We start from the raw sequence: 20,247 nt of genomic DNA on the forward strand, positions 1-20,247 counted from the left end.
TTTCAGCTTTCATAATCATGTAAGCAAGTCCATTCCTTGTATGTCTACAACCATCCAGATTTCACTTCTCATATTCGAGCATGTCTTACTCTAGTTCATTGGATTTCACAGTCTTGCTCTAATTAATTTTAGTATTTTTGTTAACAAAAATATATTCATCTTTTCATTTTATTTTGTATTTCTTTAACTCTAAATTGTGACCGCTTCTTCCAGAGTTGAATTACAATCCGAATATCACGGTTTTTATTCGCCGATTTCATAAATAAACCCACAGCTAGGCTAAATTGGCTTCACAACATAATGACGCCAATCACGTTGAATTGATCTTTCGTTAAAAGGTCACGTACTTTAAAAGTCTTGTCTCTTTTTTTTTGGTCAAAAAACTCTTGTCTTAATATTCCACAAAATCAAGTTAAACGAGGTCTTTCCCTTGACTGCAAACAAAAAAAAAGACTTTTCTACACTCTCCACACCATAAATTAAGCTATAACTTTCTTAAGAACAAATACAAAGCCATGTTCGTGAAGCTCCTCACCATTGTCTTCTTCAGCCTACTCTCTCAGTTCCCAGAATCCTCTTCCCAAGCTCTTGACTTCACGTACAATGGCTTCCTTCCTCCTCTCACCGACATATCCCTCGAAGGGATCGCCACCATCACACCCATGACCCAACGGTCTCTTGAAGCTAACCAACTACACCATGCAGAAAACAGGTCACGCCTTCTACACCAAACCAATCCGTTTAAAAGATTTCCCAAACGGCACCGTTTCTTCCTTCTCCACAACTTTTGTCTTCGCTATTCACTCTGAGATCCCGAGCCTTAGCGGCTACGGCATGGCATTCGTCGTGGCTCCTAACCCAAGGCTCCGTTACGCGACCGCAAGTCAATACATGGGTCTCTTCAACATCACAAGCGACGGTAATGTCACTAACCATGTGTTCGCTATAGAGTTCGACACGATCCAGAGTCCAAAGTTCAGTGATACCGACGATAACCATGTGGGAATAGATATCAATAGCTTAATCTCGGTGGAGAGTTCGCCAGCTGGGTACTGGGACGAAAAAGGTCAGTTCAAGAATCTTACTTTGATTAGTCGCAAAAGGATGCAGGTTTGGGTTGATTATGTGGTCACACCCATCAGATCGATGTAACAATGGCTCCGTTCAGAAATGACAAACCGAAAAAACCGCTTGTTTCTGTCGTCAGAGATCTTTCTTCGGTTCTTTTGCAAGATATGTTCGTAGGTTTCTCTTCTGCCACCGGTTCTATTCTGTCCGAACATTACGTTCTCGGGTGGAGTTTCCGGGTGAAGGGGAATGCTCCACCGTTGGAGTTATCAAAACTTCCCAAACTTCCGAGGTGGGAGCGAAAAAGAATCTACAACATCTACAAGACTTGGATGCCGTCGGTTTTCATATTTTTGATTCCCTTCTTGTTTATTTCTACGCTCATCGTACTCGTGCGCTTCGTCGTGAAGAGGAGGAGAAAGTTTAAGGAGGAGCTCGAAGATTGGGAGACAATGCTTGGGAATAACCGAATGAAGTTCAAGGACTTGTACTGCACCACCAAAGGGTTCGGTGAGAAGGACCTTCTCGGATACAGTGGGTTTGGAACTGTTTACAGAGGTGTCATGCCAAGGACAAAGAAAGAAATCGCTGTGAAAAGAGTCTCGAGCAAATCCCATCAAGGGTTGAAAGAGTTTGTGTCTGAGGTCGTGAGTATCGGTCGGATGAGTCATCGGAACTTAGTCCCTCTCCTAGGTATTGCCGCAGGAGAGACGAGCTTCTTCTAGTACTTAATAATAATAACATTTAATTATTCTAGAGTTAATACCGGCATATGATCTCAATTAGTAATAATAATTAATATTTATTATGCAAATAAAATAATGTTAGAATTTCACCATGCAAATAATAATCCCATAATAAAATGGAACAAATATTAAAATCCTAACACTATTGTATTTGCATGATAAGTGTTATTATTATTAATCATGTTATGCATTATATATGTATCAATATTTGTTTAGTTATTGTGTTAACAGACATGTATTGATAAATATATAATATTTTAAAATACATTTCTATGGATTCAACCATATACTGGTTTTGTAATAAATTGCTTTTAATATATATATACTATAGTGATGAATTTTTCATGCGCTTTCCTCGGAGGAGATTGAATTTTATCTTCAGGTGCAGATGGAGGCATAGGAGATGCAGATAAATGCAAAAGATACTTAGGAGGAGCCTCAAGAGCACTTAAGCTTCCCTCCATCATTTCAACAACTCTGTTCATCGATGGGCGATCTGATGGGCATGCTTGAATACACGACAATCCAACAAGAATCATCTTCCTTGCAAACTCTTCATCTTCGTCTCTTGTTATCTGATCTTCTAGATACCTTTTACAATCTCCCTTTTCAAGACCCTGATAGATCCAATCTGGGAAATACATTGAACTACTGTTGCTGTCTGATACAGTGTTCCTATTTCTTGCTCCCATCATTTCAAGTACCAACATTCCATAACTATACACATCTGACTTGTGAGAGACTCTCCCGTAGATTCTTGAAAACACTTCGGGTGCGATGTAACCGATGGTCCCTCTTGTCTCTGACATCCACAAGACACTTTCTTTACTCCCACAGAGCCTGGCGAGTCCAAAATCAGAAATCTTGGGACAGAAATCTTTACCCAGCAGTATGTTCTGTGGTTTTATGTCGAAATGAACAATCCTTGTCTTGCAAGCATAGTGCAAGTACTGAAGGCCTCTTGCAACTCCGAGTGCAATATCATACATCTTTCCAAGGTCAATGCGCAGGGAGGGCTGGCTCGTTATGAACTTATCGAGTGAACCATTCTCTACAAATTCATATATAATTGCTCTTTTGGACCCTTCGTAGCAGAAGCCTAGCAGAGAAACAATGTGGATATAGGATGTTCTGCTCATACTCGCCACTTCGTTAATGAAATCTTCAACATTTTTCTTGGATTCTTTTAAGACCTTTACTGCAACCTTGAGCCCTTCACAAAGGTTTCCTTCATATACAATTCCATATCCCCCTCTCCCGATTTCTTGAGCGAACAAGTTTGTTATTTCCTTCACCTCAGCGTAGCTATATCGTTTCAGCGGTATAAGTTCCTCAAAATTCTCTATTCTTGGATGTTCTAATGCTTCTATCTTGTTCAGAAAGTATATGAGCATTGATAGAATCAATAATGTCAAACATATAATGAGGATTAACACTGCACATGAAACTGACTAGTGTTATATATAGGTAAATTTTGTATTGGAAAGATATAAGCAAAATATATATTGCTAGAAAACTAACCTCTAGAACCCGTCAAGAGATAATTAAAGCTAGTTGGATCAGCTCCAGCCGAAGACTTTGGGAGTTCACCAGAACTTGTTTTTATGCATTTGAATCCAAGTAAAGAACCGGAGAACTCTTTTATCCTGTTAGGATAAAAAGAAAAGTCTTCTTTGCAGCAAAACTGATTTGCAAACTTGTCGAAACTGCAAAACCCACCGGTTTTTAAACATTGTTTACATGGTCTCTCATTGATATCCAGCTTCACTTCGAATCCTCCTCTCAATACATTTTCCAAATTCCAGGCTTCTTTTTCAGGTATGAAACCTGCAGGAACAATAACATTGGAGATTGTTCGACAAGACTGGTAGTAATGTTCATTGTGATACACTGAACCAGTCCCCCCATTTGAACAAGTGAAATTCTCAAGGTAATGAAAGCGAGGGTCGCAGTTAGAGAAAACGATGAGGTTCTTGTAATTTGGAAACAGCTGAAAGATTTTAGGAGGAAACATTGTTTTGGTAAATGATAGAGTAGAGCAGAAGGAAACTGAATAATCTTGTCTTACAAGTTTAATAGTTTTGAATGTGTTATCTATGTGAAGGATATTGAAAAAGATGTTGGAGATATTTATAGAGGTTTTGTTAGAAACTCTGTCGCAGCTAAGCTTCAATAATGGATGGCCACAAGGCTCACCACGATTCTCTCCCCAGAAGGGGAATGTTGCGGTGAGGTTTCCACACTCAAAAACAGAGTCGCATGACAAGAAAGCTTGGTTGCCTAGAGCACAAGGAACATAATGAAACAGGAACATGAACAACGTTACAAAACAAACCCCTAGTGATGGAGTATCCATCATTTTATTTAAAGTATAATTCTTTCTGTTTCTTGGAGAAACTGTTGTGATGAGGAAGATTAACAGTACAAGAAAATTTTTCAGAAGGAAACAAAGGTCCTCTGTTTATTAACCAAAAAAAAATGAAAGAAAGGTCTCTGTTTCACACTTTGGTGAGAACACTGGACTTCAGACTAGTAGTCTCCGTTAACCCTACAGATACGAATCCTGGATAAGGACTTTTTGTAAGCTCAGAACCAATTATAGTCTGAATGGATTATCGAGTTTGTTGCTAGTTGATAACATTAAATTTCAATTAAATGCAAAGAGATAAGATTTCATTTACTTGTTGAACAGTAAGAACCGGACGAGTCTTTCCATCTCCAACAAGAAAGATATGCCTTTTGTTAATTTCAACGAAGTAAACATTTGGATTAAAATTCAATTAAGACATACAATATTGAAATCCAAATTTGCATTTTGATTTGAAGTCTTTATGTTTGTGTCTACTAAATAAACTTATTCTTTTTTAATAAAGAAATGGAATTAAGTTTAAAGAAAATGTAAAATAAAATTTACAAATACAAAATGCATGGGAGACTTGGATATGTTGAAAGGCCAAGTCAAGAGTGAAAGTGACAAATAAACTCGGAGAGTATATATTTTATACATTGTTAGCACTCACCCATAATATTTAGAAGCTTTCATTTACTAGTCCTTGTGGAGACTCGTGTTAACGTATAAGAAAGACTCAATCATTGAACCCACAACTCCATTTCTTTGGATATTCCTTGTAAAGAGTCATTAATTTGAAGCTTTCGGTTTACTAAAACTTCTGATCCATGCTTCTTCCAATACTTTTGAGCTGCGGGCCATGGTTTATAAAACCAATTTAAATAGGATCTGTATCCAATTTCATGAAAAAAACAAATGCCTGTTGAAAACTGTGGGAGAGAAAACTAGTGTAATCAAAATTTGTAATAACATAATTTTTGGGGAACCATAGTTTCTGTGATAATCACACAAACACAACAAATTGAAAAGACAGAAAAATGTGTAAAGAGTTTCTACCGATTTTAGACTGAATTTTATGAAAAGCTACCTAAGTACCCCTTTTCAAAGATCAAGCCAAACATAGTTTGTTTTATACAAGAGATTGAAATGCTTTCGCAAAATTCGTCAAATAACCAGATACAAAGAATAAAACAACAAATCATGGCAATATTGCGTTTAATACTAGATATGCTACACTAAACCACCTAAAAACTAAGTTCTCTAAGGCTAAATCAGGATGCAGAACATGTGGAGTCTAAGAATTCATGGTCAATGTATCTCTCTTTTCTCTTGTCTTGACCTCTTCTTCATTTAGTTCTCTAAGGTTGGCCAACTTTCCGATTTACTATAAATTTAGAGAAGTGGTGAGGAGGAGTGGACGGGGACGAACAGGCGACGACTTAAGGACTAGGAGGAGTGGGAAGGACTAGTGGCGACTAGGAACGAAGGATGAGTGGAGTGAACGGGATCAAACGGGCAAGGACGTCCGGACGATGGCAAATGGGCGAGCACGTGGTCAGGGCGAGCAGGTTCACTGTTGTCTCTTCTTGTCTTCCGTTGGTTGTTCCGTGTAACCCCATTCAATTTATTAATGTTATTTCGTAAAACGTAGAGTTTTTTTAATGAAAGTTGTTTCGTAAAAACTGTATCGTTTTGTTTAACAAAAGTTATTTCGTGAAAAATGTTCCGAAGTAACTTATACAAAAGATGTTCTAAATTTTGTCTATCTTAGTTTTATGAAATTTTATTTCGTATTAATTTTGTTTTAAGAAATTTATATTCCGTAGAATGTTCTACATAAAATAAGGTTCTCATTAAATCCTTTTGAAAGGATGTTTTCCGAATAATCCTTGTTCGTGGTAAATTATTTTATACACTTTCCGGAAAGAGTTATACGAAGCGTATTCTGATATATCGTTATTTAAACTGAAGCCTATTCTGATATATCGTTATTTAAACTGGTGCAGCGTATGTAGAATTATTCTCTAAACATTTCCGGATCGGTTACATGAACAACACATTTTGCTATGTTTTAAGTGATCTCAGACGTCGATATTTCTATGACTGATATTTACCCCAACAATTAGCCCTTAATTTGTTAGAGTTACGTGTGATTTTGACAAGGTTATGATAAGTGTTTAAGCATGATCAAAATTGCTATGTGAGTCACAGTTCATATGTAAACAGTCTATAAAAGGTAAAATCATAAGTTTATAATTGCAAAGAGTAGAGTTGATGCGTATCTATCATATTACCGTCTCTTTTCTGTCTCGGCTTGTTTATATTCTCATCCTAGGTCCCATCTTTCCATCTTTCCGTAGACTTGTATCTATCATCTTTCTATTTTTCTCTTTCCGTAGACTTGTATCTATCATCTTTCTATTTTTCTCTTTATGAGTCATTGGTTCAGTTGTAAGAAGTGACTTTAGCTTTAATTTTTATTTACAACCTTAAATACTACCAATTATGCTTTATCTTAGTTTTAAAGGTACAACCAAAAAACTAAAACTACAGCAAAAACATACAAAAAATGGTTGTAAAAATCTTATTTTCTAAAGCTCCATCTTTTTAACTGTAGGAAATTTTAAAGCTACATTTCTTAAAGCTAAATAAAAAAATTCTACATACTAAATTATAAAGTAAATTTTCTACGGTTACAGCCTAACCAATCACCCCCAATTATCTCCAATATCCAAGTCTATCATTTTCGGAAATCTTCATTTTCCCTTTTTTTTCTCCCTTATTCCTCTCAAAGCAAGTAAACCTTCATTGATTTGGGCTTCCATTTCAAAATGTTTTATGATTTAGGTCTTTTAAGTGTTTCCTGAAAATCTCGTCATTTCACTCCACGGTTATTTTGGTGTCGTTGGATTACGAAATGATGAAAATATTTTTTTGTCGAAAAACTATTTGTTGTTTACGTTTAACCATTTTTTATTCAACCTTTTCGCTAGTTTTACGTAATTTTTTTCTCATTGTTTATAATTTTTTTTACTGGCAACTTTGTTACGAAGAGCTTTAAAGACACGAATCAGGAGAGACACTATGAATGGAGAAGTGTGTGACGATTCTAGGGAGAGTGGGCGACGACTCTACAGGAGAGTGGGCGATGACTCGAAATGGGTGAGGAGTAAAGAGGCGACACTCTACGGGAGAGTGGACGATGACTCATTGCTCGTTGTTAAATTATTTAAAAGTGTCTGTCTAACTAAAACGTTTTTTATATAATTAATTAATTATTCAATACATTTTAAAAAAAACTTGTTTCTCATTTTGTAAATTTTTAAAAAAGTTTAGAAAATGTTTTGTTAAAATTGATTTTAGAAAAAAATTAAATAGTTTTTGGATTATTTTTTCTGTTAACAAAATTTATTTTTAATTTTATATGGCAGGAAATGCAGGAAACATTCCCAAGGCGCTCGACAACAACGGCCCACCCAAATTGGTGTGAATACTGTATCAGCGTCTGGATTTCTTGTATCTTCTCCCGCACCAAATTTTCAAACCCTGGTCTCTTGGGAAGTGCCAAATACCATGAGCGTCTCGGAGTTAGTTCAACAACCTAGACGAAAACTTCTGACGACACTCCATCCTCATGAGCCGACGGTGCGATGTGGTAAATTTTTCTTTATTTAAACTACACATTCCTTTAAGGGCAATTGTCAATAATAGCACCTTTTGAAGTTTATGTCTCAAAAATAGCACTAGAAGGAGAAAGTCACAAAAATGACATTCATTAAAGGGTAAAATATCCCTAATACCCTTGGTTTAAAATTAAATAAATAAACAAAAATAAATAAAAAAAAAAAATAAAATAAAAGAAATTTTTTTATAGTTTCAGATTATATGTTTTCAGATTCGAAATTTTTATAATTTTTTTTTTGAAATTTTTTTTTTGAATTTTTTTTTTTTCAAATTTTCTTTTTATAATTTAAAAATACTTTTTGAAACTGTTTTTAAAATTTTTATTTTTTATTTTAGTATTTATTTTTTATAAAATTTTAAACCCTAATTCCAAAACCCCACCCCCTTAACTCTAAACCCTAAGGTTTGGATTAATTAACCCAAGGGGTATAAGTGTATATTTACCTCTTTAATGAAACCTATTTTTGTGACTTTGAGCCTTGAGTGCTACTTTGGGAACAAAAACTTGGTTTGGTGCTATCCTAGTCTTTTTCTCTTCCTTTAATTCTTTTTCTTAGGTTCAATTACTCAAGCAACTGAATTAGCGAAAGTATTTTGAAGATGATGTATATAATGCTGAAACACGCTTATCTGACATACATGGACAAGACAACGGATGATCGATGTTAATTTTTCTAACTGTTTGATTCATGATTATTGACTCTTAACAGTTTTTAACTAATATTATTTTTATTTATATTTTAATAAGAGTTCACTTGGAAACTGTAGCCCATGACTCGATCAGGTGGAAAATGCGTTCCACCATCATGCACAAAAAGCATGACAACTATCAAATCAATGAGTAGAAACAGAAGCGGGTTGTCGGCAAGAGGCCAAAGTCAATCAACCCAATTGTTTGGGAGGAATTGAAGGATTATTTGGCATTAACGAGTGCACATGCTACTTTCTAGACCAACTCAGGTAACCGGCGTAGCGACCATCGTGATTCATTGGAAAGGGTTGTATACCCACAAGTCGGAGTCCACCAATTCCCTTCCCAAAAATACACTTATCAGTTTTTTCTATATATTTATACAATTCATATTTCATTTATTTATTATTTTCTATATCAATACTATTAAAACATAAGAACTTTTTATCTACTTACAAATAGTCTACGTTGGACCATGCCATTTATTTAACTTTCTATTTTTTCTCCTACAATTAACTTAGTTACTATTAAATATATGTCATATATTACCTATTATTTTGATATTTTAAAAATAAGATATCTGAAAAAATATTCATAAGTATCTTTTTCTAATATTGCATTTTAATAATATCTTTTAATATTTTTTAATTTAAAATCTAAATCTAATTTTCTTTTTAATATTTACTTTTAAATTAATAAAGAAAATCTGCATGATCATGTGGGTCAAGATCTAGTTATTATTTTTATAAATGTAACAAAACAAAGAATTCTCCAGATTATTTGATATTGAAGGTGAAAACGCACACTAACCAGCAGATGGGTCAAATTCAGGATCTGTCTAACAACAAAACAGGTTGTCCAATCCCAAGCGGACGAGATCTTATCTACTAGGATTTCGATCTATGAAGATGGCTCTTTTGCTTCCAACACATTGTCACGGGAATAAATCAACAACCTCAATATTGAGATACATTTTTTATATTTTAATTCATTTATACCACTAACATTATCGAAACCTTTTTGTTAAGTTATGTGGTCTGTTTTCTTATAGGGATAAAAATTTAAAACCTCATTGCCATAAAAATAACCAAGAAGAAGCAACGATATAGAAATTACATATATATATCCATAAATCAGACATTTGACAATCCGATAGAAAATGTCCCAGACAGAAATCCAAAGAGGATAAAAACAGGCAATTGGAAGTGAAATGAGTATAGATTATTATATGATTGTTTTAGAAAGGAAATTAAGCACCGGTGAAGCTTGGTGGCTTGTAGGCGATGAAACTGATGCACTGGACCTGACGGTTGTTGTCGAATCCAATGATTCTAATAAAGGCGTTAGGGTACTCCGTCTTGCACTCTTGCACTTCCTTCAACACTTGAGAAGAGTCGGTGCATCCGAACAAAGGAAGCTTCCACATTGTCCAATAACGGCCATCGTAGTATCCAGGTGTGCTTCCATGCTCACGGTACACAAATCCGTGCTATATACACATACCATTCAAAATCAGGATTCACATGGTATAAAATGGATGTTTAGATACAAGTAAACAAAATTTTGTTTTTATTACCTCCAACTCAAATTCAACACAAGGAATCCACTTGTTGCGGAGAAGGTAGTCAACTTCTTTGGCCAATTCAACGTCAGTAAGGTCAGGAAGATAAGAGAGAGTCTCAAACTTCTTCTTTCCGACTGGTGGCCACACCTATAAATCCCATTTGCAGTTAATAAATAGGAATTCCCTTTTGTATATACACATTTTTCAATCCGGTACGTTATTATATACTATTGTTCACTCGGACTTTCACATGTACCAGTTCCACATAATAAAGGACGGGCCTACAACTCTAGTGATATTTACCTTCATGCAGCTAACTCTTCCTCCGTTGCTTGCAATGGAAGTAATATCAGTGTTGCTTTTGCGGGTGACTGGGAATGCAGCGGATGACTTCAAGCCGGTGAATGGAGCAACCATGGTGGCTTGAGCCGGTGAGGTAGCCACAGCGGCGGAGGAGAGCATAGAGGAAGCCATTACTACTTCTTTTTCTCTTTTCTCTTACTTACTTGTTTGTCTATTCCTTTGGTCATCTATATATAGTGAGGCCGGCATGAGGCATAAAGCCCTTAGATCAAAGAGTGCGGGATTCATGTCTGATGATAACGTCGTTACCTGCCACAGGATTAAGGAAAGGTGTTGACACCCTTATCGATACAGACCACTATGATAAGGCCACGTGGCAGAAAATTTTCTTATCTTATCTTTTCTTGGAAGGTAATGAGTGAATGTGTATGGTTACTAGTGTCCACTTGAGCCGATTCTCTTGGCTCCTTCCTTTTGGCAGAAAAGAAATGAGACGCATGACCTACATTTAAATCTTCGTGGACTTGTACTACAAGAAAATTAAATTACTTGAATCAGACATGTAATGTCGTCATTAGTTATAACTTATGAGTGATGAGAGCACTATTGATGATTATGTTCATACTCAAACGAAGAAGAGTAACAATTCTATTTTTTATTATATAGTTTTTCTTAAGAGTTTTATAAATCAATAAATTTTACATAAACACAGTCATTCATATAATATCACAAAGGTCAAAGCTGAAGGCTGAATTTTAACATTTACACCAAAAAAAGGGGGTCAAAGCTGAACACTGAAACAAATTACCAAAAGCATCTAGTCTAAGCCGTAAAAAAACTATAGCATCTACTCTTTAAATAGATGCAAAACAGCAACACGGATAAGGACACGAAAAATAGTAAAAGCGATCAACGTTTTCTTAATATTAGTCAAAACAAAGATGTTTAAAAATAGAGAAAAAATGAGTGCTTATCCGTGTAACGCCACTATATATATATATATATTACACATCTTCCCTCTTGGTTATCTACGGATTACTTCTAAATTTAAAAGAACTATAGAAGAAGGCCATTACAAATAATCAACACAATGAATCGTCTCTCGTGTTTTCTTCTCACTATTGGATTGTGCATAGGTTTGAGTAACGCAAAGTGGAATGAAAAAAACTCCGTGCACTTTAAGAACTCTCTTGGTCGAAACAATATCTTGAAGATTAATTGTATATCTAACGACGACGATCTAGGCTTCCACTATCTACGGCCTGGAGAAACCTATGAATTCAGTTTTCATGACAGTGTTATTAAAACAGAATTCTTTTGTGACCTATGGCAAGGGCCAAATTTTAAGTTCCATGCAGGGTTCACCGGATATGAAGGTGGTGGTCTTATAGTTCATTACGGTAAAAAGAACTTTTGGGATGCTAGAGAAGATGGAATTTACTTCACACATGGCCAAAAAATGCCCAAGTTAGAGTATACGTGGAAATGATAACTGATAAGTTGCTCATTTTGTTTTAAGTTTAACAAAAATAATTTATTTATTGTGTATTGTGGAAAGGAAACCTTTGTAACAAATAATAAAAAGCACATTTATAATATAAATTTAACTTATTATATAAGTGAAAAACTGTGTATAAATAATATTGACTTTCTTAACATTGAATACCACGATTTATACCTAAGCATGAACTAATTTAATACTTGTATCTACAAGCATGTGAGAGCATCATTATCACATGATTTCTCTATAGGGTATTTCAAATAATTTACTAATAATATAATTTAATTACTTAAGTTAAATTTTATTAAAAAAATAATTTATTTTAAAAATAAATAAATCTACTCATTAAATGACACATAATATGTGAATATTTCAGAATTTCTGTAAATATTCTTCCAGAAGAAAAAACTGACGTTCACTTTCTAATTTTTCTATTATTATTACTAGGTTAAGAATCCGTGCAATATTGCACAAAAATCATTTATAAAAATAATTATACCACACTTTATAACTTATATTTTATATAAAATATCTTAATTTTACTTTTAAAAAAATTACTGTGTCATAACGTAGATTACAATATAAACTTGTGTAGAGGTTTGTTCGGAGCCTGGAAATGCAATAAATTTCGTTAATGTCACTATTCAAAGTGACTAAATCACAAACTTTGTTGTCATGAACCTTGTTTTGACGCATCTGATTTTTACTATGAATTCGGTGTCACCTTATCTTAGATTTCTCTCTACTCTGCTATCTTTTATGCTTTGTTGTATTATGTTTGTAGAGTTTTGTATAACTCTCCTTCTAAGTGTAATCTGAATGTTTAATGTTTAGTGAATGTAGTGCTCTAAAAAAAACTTGAGAGCTAATAGTTTTGCATCTAAGCTTTAGAGAATTCAGAGATGGTGTTGTGAACAGTTTTTTTAATTCAATGAGAAAAGAACTTGTGCACCAGATATGCTATGTAATCTTTGTATATTCCCCTCTCAAATGGAGCAAGATTTCCATTCATGTAAGTGCGCTAGAAAATGTGTTTTTAATATCAAAGGAAGAAACCTTAGGCATGGTCAAGCTTCTCAACAAAGCTGAAAGGGATAGCAGTGCTACAAAGAAGATTTCAAGCTTTCTTACATCATTCGGGCTAAAAATGTAATCGATGTATTTTAGCTAAGACTGCACGATTTTTTCATAGAGATTTTATTTTATTGGTTATTTTATTTCGATCTGTCTTTTCAAACCACCTCTTGTTGAGTAATAACATAATTTTGATGTCAAACAAATACATCAGAAAACGGAACAAGAAGTACAATTTCTTAGTCCTATAAAAGATAATCGTTTCTTTTACTTAAAGAAGTCGTCCAAAGTATGGCTGGAAAAAAAAATCCGAATCCGAAGAACCGAAACCGATCCAAAAAAGTAGTACCGAACCCGAACCGAAATTGATTAAATATCCGAAAAGATTCAACATTTTGGTATCTAGAGAACCAAAACCGAACCCGATCCGAACCGAAGTATTTTGGGTACCCGAAAGTATTACACTTGAATTCAGATATGCAATCCAATTTACCCAAATGATAACTAATAGACTGTAAAAACAACAAAACAGATTAGATATAACATATATAAAATCATATGTATAATTAAAGAAATATAATATTATTAATATAAATGATGCATACAAATTATAAATTAATTTAAAATTAAAAGTAAATAGTAATCAATTATTATAGTATATTGGCCTAGGTGATTTTCCCGTGCTCATGCACGGATGTAAATATTTATAAAGTAAATATATTATAATAATTTATTTACACTATAATAATTTATTAATTTATTAATTTTAATTTTATTTGTTCTGTTATTTATATTGTAATCAATATACATGGTTTATTTTAAATAATCTTATGTTATTTTAATTAGACGTATTATTGTGGATATATAATATCTCGACTGTTTGATTATTATTTGGATATATTAGATAACATTTATTTTTTCGATTTAACTAAGATATTTTTATTTTACATATTAAAATTTTTATTACTTTTGTTATTTTCATGTAGTTTGATTTTTGTCTTAGATTTGTATATATATTTTAGAAAGTTTATGTATAATTTAGTATATGTTGTTTTGAGAATCAAAGGGTAAAAGTAAACTAAAATGTTGATCGATTAAAGTTTCATAAATAAACATAACAATGATACTTAATTGTAATAGTTGGTTAATATATTTATAATATTATTTGAGAATTTCGTATTTATTTAGTAATATTTTGAGTCATCCATAATTTATATGTATAAAAATATTACTATAAATGGAAATATATTATTTTTTATTTAATGTTTGACTTTGTATAACAAATTTGAAATTGTCTAGTTACTCATTTGTAGGTATATTGTGTTACATATATTCCGTCAAATTCAGTATAACTATTTCTAATCTAATTCAACCAAATCATATTTATTGTATTCATTGCATTAGTTTGGTTTACATCTTAGATGTGTATATATATATATTTATGAATTGACTATTTGTAAATAGCCAGGGACTATGTTAATTTTATAGGATTTAGAAGTTTGGTATATGTAAATTTTCAAAAATAAAATTATAAAAATAAAGTGATGATAGTACAAAATTGCATAAAAACATAATTGATACATTCTAAAAAGGAAGATTAATTCTTTACTTTAATATCAAGATTATTTTTCCAGACTTTCCTTTTTATGAAATCACATTGAATAAAAATCTTGAATACAAATATATACAAATATTTGTTTTCATCTAAGAATATATATATATAAGGAAAGTGTTTTATTACTTCAAAATTAAAGAAAAAATCTTTTTTTTTGACGAAAAAAATATTTTGAATCATAACCATAAACATCTTTTTCTTTTTTCTAATATCAAGATCATTTGTATGATCTCTCTTTAATGAAATCACATTATATACAAATATTTGTTTTCATCTAAGAATATATAGATATAAGGAAAGTGTTTTATTACTTCAAAATTAAAAAATAATCTTTTAAATGAAATATTAGTATTTTGTGAATTTTCCTTTTATTATGAAATCATATTATATATACATATATTTTTGTTTTTAATATTTTTAAACTTTACTTATATTTCCTTTATGTTTTATATTGTTATTTAGAAAATTTTAAAAAGGAAATAATAGTATTTAAAATTTAATTATTTTTAATTCATTAAGGGTATCATAGTAATCAACCACCGTGAGAGTGAACGTGAGCATGACACCTAAGAAAGTGACTTGTCAAATAATATTATAGAGACTTATTTTTAAATCACTAAATTTTATCAATCATGCTGTAGCTTTACTTTTGAAAATTAAAGTCTACATAAAGTTTTTATTTAGTTTTACCAATCATGCTTAGCTTTATTTTTAAAGCTACAGCAAAAAAAAATAAAGCAAAACTTTTTCTTATGTATTTTAGACAAAAAATGCTATATCATCTTTTTATATACTGTAGAATCTGTAAAATGAAAAGAATATCTATAATAGCATATAAATTATATAATCATAATAAAAACTTTTATAAATATTTTAATTTTGAATTTAAGTGTTTTTTAATTATTAAGATATTATTTAAATATTATTTACATATCACATTTTAAATTACAATAAATTTTGATAATTTATAAAAAAATATTAATATAAATTATTTTAATTCATATAAAATAATAATTTTATATATACAACACATATTTCATATATTTTACTTTAAAATATTTACATCCTATAACTTACAAGTACAACAAATTTAACTACAGCAAAAGTTTCTGGAGAAAAAGTCTACAGTAATAATTTTACAGTTACAACCAATTTATCTATAACTAAATATCTACAGCTACAACCAATTTATCTATAGCTAAACATCTACATCTAAATTTTTAAAGGCACAGTCGAACCAATCATCACCCCAGGTGTAGTTCGTTTGGCAGCGACTTGTACGTTTGGTAATTTCACGTCTACTGCTTGCTGGTTGCAAATGATTCTTTCAAATTCTTGTGGTTATTCTTATTTCGGCTTTAATTCTCCTCAAAAGTTTTCCTTCAAATTCTCCCTTTTTTTCTTATCTGAACCAATTTTGTAATTTTTTATGTATTCGGTTGAACGAAGTCTTCCATCAATAGTTAAAAATTAGTTAAATAATATAGAAAGGATATGAGTCAATTCATTTATTGCTATTTGGTTTTTAATCGGAAGTGTCTGTCAAATATGGATTTAACTTAACATCAGAGTGGCCCAATGTTGAACCACTTTATTGATGTGATTCCTACAATTGTCATATATGTACAGGAGGGGAAGTGTTAATGAATGAATGAGTTCCACCTCGCTAATTATAGAATTAATTAACTAATATATAAAGAATATGTGAATCCACTTATTTTCATGATAAATCCAATTTTTTTTAAAAGTTAAGATTCCGTGGTTATTGGTTGGAGGAAATGACTGTTAGAATAAATAAACAATTCAAATCTCACATCAAATATTAGACTATATGTTTCCGAATGGTAACTGCGATTTGAGCAGTGCAGGACAAGCGGTTTAACTGCAGTGCGGTTTTAACAGTTATAAAAACGTATAGATATATGGTATATGTAGAGATTTTTGTTACTGTTAACTGCGGTGCGGGACGGGGTGGTTCGTAACATTCGAAGCCTATATATATTTGGTCCAACTAATATGAAGTCTTCTGAAGAATATGTGATCCAAAAAACAAATTTGAGAGCGGTATACGCCCAAAATAGATAGTATTATACTAGCCAAAGAATTAAACATTTGGCTCTATTTGTTCGTTATCTAGCTAGCTCAAATTGAGGTTTAGCCTTCGATAAAAATATCTAGTCTGTCTCTACTCTCTAATACATCATCTGGTCCAGAAAACATCTTGTTTGTCACTAGGCGGTTGTAAACATTCGAAGCCTTAGTATCATAATAATATCTTTTATTGAATCCAATTTTATAACGAAAATAAAACTTATTGGAAAGGTGGTTAAGCTCGTTGTAGTAAAAGTAGATAATTTTACGCTTTCAACATTTTTTCGGTGTAGTCTAAATATGAAAACATATTATTTCCTTTTATCTTATAAATTAACTAAAGAGGATGACAAAAGAAAAATAAAATAAAAGATAACTAAAGAGAAAAACAAAACCTTAAACAGATCTTGAAATAAAGCTCAACTACAACAAATGAAAGCAATCAGGACAATCAAATTCTTGCATCCTCATATCCACCGTATGATTATGAAGCCATGCCGACTTTTCAAAATTAGTTTTTTTTGGTTACTTAAACAATAGGAAACTGAATGTTTATTTACTTTATTAATTTTTGGTAAAGTAAATATGATAAGTTTTTCAATTATTTAGGTGTACAAGCAATAAAGCACAGTATTCAAGTTTATCTTATATACTAATGATAATCCGCGTCTTGTGCTCGTTAGCTTTCTTAATCATGCAGAGAACCAAAGAAAGATAACGGGAATACGTGTTACACACACGTGTCCTTTGGTATCTCACCTTCTCTTTGCTGATGATAGTCATTTCTTTTGTAAGTTGGAGTCCCATGAATGCGAAGAAGTGATGAAAGTAGTTAGAAAATACGGACAAGCATCAGGCCAACGTATCAACTTAGAGAAATCCTCAATACTCTTTGGTAAGAGGATCAACGGAACTGTTAGACAACATATTAAAAATACACTTAGAATCCAGAATGAAGGAGGAATGGGTACATACCTAGGAATTCAAGAAGACATCAGCGGATCTAAATGCAAACTCTTTGCTTTTCTCAAGGACAAATTGGTGCATCGAATGAATGGATGGACATGTAGATGGCTATCAAAAAGAGGAAAAAAGGTTTTGATAAAATCAATCTTGCTAGCTCTACCGACATACGTTATGTCTAGTTTCTTGCTTCCATTAGCGATATGTGAACACCTTGCAAGTGTCATTGCACAATTCTGGTGGAGTTCAAACCTCCCAAAGCGAATAATTCACTGGGCAAAATGGAAAAAGCTTTGCTTACCAAAGGAGAAGGACATAATTGGCTTCCGTATGATCCATGAGTTTAACCTAGCATTACTAGAAAAACAACTGTGGAGACTAGTTCAATACCCTGACTCTTTAGTAGCTCGAGTTCTGAAAGGAAGATACTATAGATCAAGTTCGCGTTTACGAATAATCTCTGTAAGCAGTCCATCTTATGTGTGAACAAGCATTTCAGCTAGAGATGTCAAACAGGTTTATCCATCCCGTTCCGTCCCGTACCGCGGCGGGTTAGTCGTTGAGCGAATCACAGCGGACCTGTCCCGCGCGGGCTGCGGTCTTCAAAATGCCGGCCCAAACCCGTACCGCAAAATATATAGGCCTTCGCGGGCCGTCCCACGGGATGCCTTCTTATCAAACCGCCTGCTACAGTTTCTTTTATGAATGCTCAATTAGAAGAGTTGTGTAAGAGAGTTGTAGAGAGCTCATTAAGCTTCACTAAAACCTTATCAAAATCAATGCCACAAAGCTCCGTTTGTGCTTGCGTTTTTGAGCTAAAAGTCTTCTTTTGTTATAAGTATAAGCTTTTGTTAAGTTTGAATCTGATTGAATTGTTTTATTTGTAATAATTTGGTTCAAGTGTTGTATGTCTTCATCAAACCATCACTCTTTTTAATTATTTGGATTGCAATAAAATTCGTGAATCACTTTGCCAAATTATACAAGTGACGTGATATACAACTAACTTTTCTCCTAAACAACACCACTGTAACCAAATTTAATTTAAGAAAAACACCACTTCACAGTACTGGACATTGTAATAAAGCAATTCATAGGTGTGTGTAATAAAAAGAGAAAACCAAATCAAAACACCACCAGAATTTGAATCGTCATCGCTGTAGCTGGTCGTCATCGCCGGAGCTCAAATCATCATCACTGGAGCTCGAATCATCATCGCCAGAACTCTTTATGTTTTGTGGGGGAAAAATCACAAGAATCACTTTCTTCTCACTCTCTTTCTCGTTTTTTTAGGTAAAATAAGAAATAAAAAAAAATGCGGGTCCATGTAAAAGGCCCAGTCCCGCAAAAGGCCCATCCCGCAAAAGGTCCAGTCCTGTAAAGACCCGTTCCACGAGGCCCGCAAATTTGCAGGCCTAGAAAACCTCATCCCAATACCGTCCCGCGACAGTCCTTTACGGGCCAGGCCCACGGTCCAGATCCATGATTGCCATCTCTAATTTCAGCGGCACGAAAGCTACTCCTTTTGGAGATTAGACAGAAAGTATACATTCTGGATATGAGGTCAAGGTGTGGGAGGATCCTTGGATCCCTACAACACTGGCTAGGCCGGCTTAATCTACAACCCCAGCTCTGCACCCGAACATGAGAGTTAGCGACCTCATTAATGGAGAATCGAAGGAGTGGGATGTTGGGCTATTGGAGAATTATATTGCCCCAATTGATATACCTCTTGTAAGGAGTTTGGCCATAAGCACAACTCATCGTCATGATACATTTTGTTGGAAGAATGGACAGTATACTGTTAAATCAGGATATTGGGTTGCTCGGAATTTATTGAAGGATGAGGAAGAAAAGGAGGTACTGGAACCCAATATAACTAAACTTCAAGCCTTCTCTTGGAAAATAAAGACACCTCAAAAGATTTGTCATCATATATGGCAACTGATAACATGTCAGGTGGCAGTAACGAAGAATCTCATACGACGAAACATGAGATGTGATAACTACTGTCCACGATGTGGAGAACCAGAGGAATCAGCCACACATGCAATCTTTCAATGCCCGCCAGCTTTACAAGCTTGGTCCTTATCAACAACTCCAACAAGCCTACACATCTTCCCGGTTTCGAGCCTTTATGCAAATATTGATTATCTTCTTTTTGAGAAAAAACAACATTGTCGAGCCTGAACTAGACATGGACCCTTATCCCTAAATAATCTGGTACATTTGGAAGGCTAGAAACGATAAACTCTTTAGAGAAATAAACAGGGACCCATTAGAGTTAGTTCGATACACTGAGAGCGAGTGTCAAGTCTGGTTTAATGCAAACGATATGGTACCATCAAATCCACAAGAACATAGTATAGTGGAACCTCAAGTCTTAAGCTTGAGTAATATTTGCATGATAGATGGGTCATAGACATCCACATCACGATTTAACGGGTGTAGATGGGTCTGGATGGACAGTTTGGGCAAGGCACAACTTATGGGGACACAAAACTACATACGGCGAGAGTCTGCCTTGCATTCAGAATTGGAATCACTGCAATGAACGATGGAGAACATGTTTCAACATTCGACATGTCAGAATTTTG

General features: G+C 33.4%; 3 protein-coding genes and 1 pseudogene across 3 annotated transcripts; 2 read left to right on the forward strand and 2 right to left on the reverse strand.

Moving 5' to 3' along the window:
* Positions 1-515: 515 nt before the first annotated feature.
* On the forward strand, positions 516-1,868 carry LOC106448436 (annotated as a pseudogene).
* A 232-nt stretch (positions 1,869-2,100) lies between these two features.
* Positions 2,101-7,850, reverse strand: LOC106449733 (LEAF RUST 10 DISEASE-RESISTANCE LOCUS RECEPTOR-LIKE PROTEIN KINASE-like 2.3). The gene is made up of 2 exons (XM_048777559.1): positions 3,336-7,850; positions 2,101-3,249 (listed from the first exon to the last, which is right to left on the reverse strand). Exons 1-2 carry the CDS (start codon positions 4,171-4,173, stop codon positions 2,126-2,128), a joined length of 1,962 nt encoding a protein of 653 aa, XP_048633516.1. The 5' UTR covers positions 4,174-7,850; the 3' UTR covers positions 2,101-2,125.
* A 1,793-nt stretch (positions 7,851-9,643) lies between these two features.
* LOC106446351 (ribulose bisphosphate carboxylase small subunit, chloroplastic 2-like) lies at positions 9,644-11,058 on the reverse strand. Its single transcript, XM_013888057.2, has 3 exons — positions 10,407-11,058; positions 10,116-10,250; positions 9,644-10,028 (listed from the first exon to the last, which is right to left on the reverse strand). Exons 1-3 carry the CDS (start codon positions 10,575-10,577, stop codon positions 9,789-9,791), a joined length of 546 nt encoding a protein of 181 aa, XP_013743511.2. The 5' UTR covers positions 10,578-11,058; the 3' UTR covers positions 9,644-9,788.
* A 373-nt stretch (positions 11,059-11,431) lies between these two features.
* LOC106446352 (S-protein homolog 8-like) lies at positions 11,432-13,653 on the forward strand. Its single transcript, XM_048777560.1, has one exon. It carries the CDS (start codon positions 11,497-11,499, stop codon positions 11,893-11,895), a length of 399 nt encoding a protein of 132 aa, XP_048633517.1. The 5' UTR covers positions 11,432-11,496; the 3' UTR covers positions 11,896-13,653.
* Positions 13,654-20,247: the final 6,594 nt, after the last annotated feature.

Source organism: Brassica napus, chromosome A4 (genome assembly GCF_020379485.1).
Source record: "Brassica napus cultivar Da-Ae chromosome A4, Da-Ae, whole genome shotgun sequence".
Taxonomy (NCBI): domain Eukaryota; kingdom Viridiplantae; phylum Streptophyta; class Magnoliopsida; order Brassicales; family Brassicaceae; genus Brassica; species Brassica napus.

What these genes read in the sequence shown, in the direction of transcription:
- LOC106446352 (XM_048777560.1), top strand. Translation starts at nt 11,497, where the DNA reads ATGAATCGTCTCTCGTGTTTTCTTCTCACTATTGGATTGTGCATAGGT.
- LOC106446351 (XM_013888057.2), bottom strand. Translation starts at nt 10,577, where the DNA reads ATGGCTTCCTCTATGCTCTCCTCCGCCGCTGTGGCTACCTCACCGGCT. An exon ending in GAAGAGTTAGCTGCATGAAG is followed by an intron (nt 10,251 to 10,406) that starts GTAAATATCACT and finishes TGGGATTTATAG; the next exon opens with GTGTGGCCACCAGTCGGAAA. An exon ending in GTGTTGAATTTGAGTTGGAG is followed by an intron (nt 10,029 to 10,115) that starts GTAATAAAAACA and finishes ATGTGTATATAG; the next exon opens with CACGGATTTGTGTACCGTGA.
- LOC106449733 (XM_048777559.1), bottom strand. Translation starts at nt 4,173, where the DNA reads ATGATGGATACTCCATCACTAGGGGTTTGTTTTGTAACGTTGTTCATG. An exon ending in TCTCTTGACGGGTTCTAGAG is followed by an intron (nt 3,250 to 3,335) that starts GTTAGTTTTCTA and finishes TTTCATGTGCAG; the next exon opens with TGTTAATCCTCATTATATGT.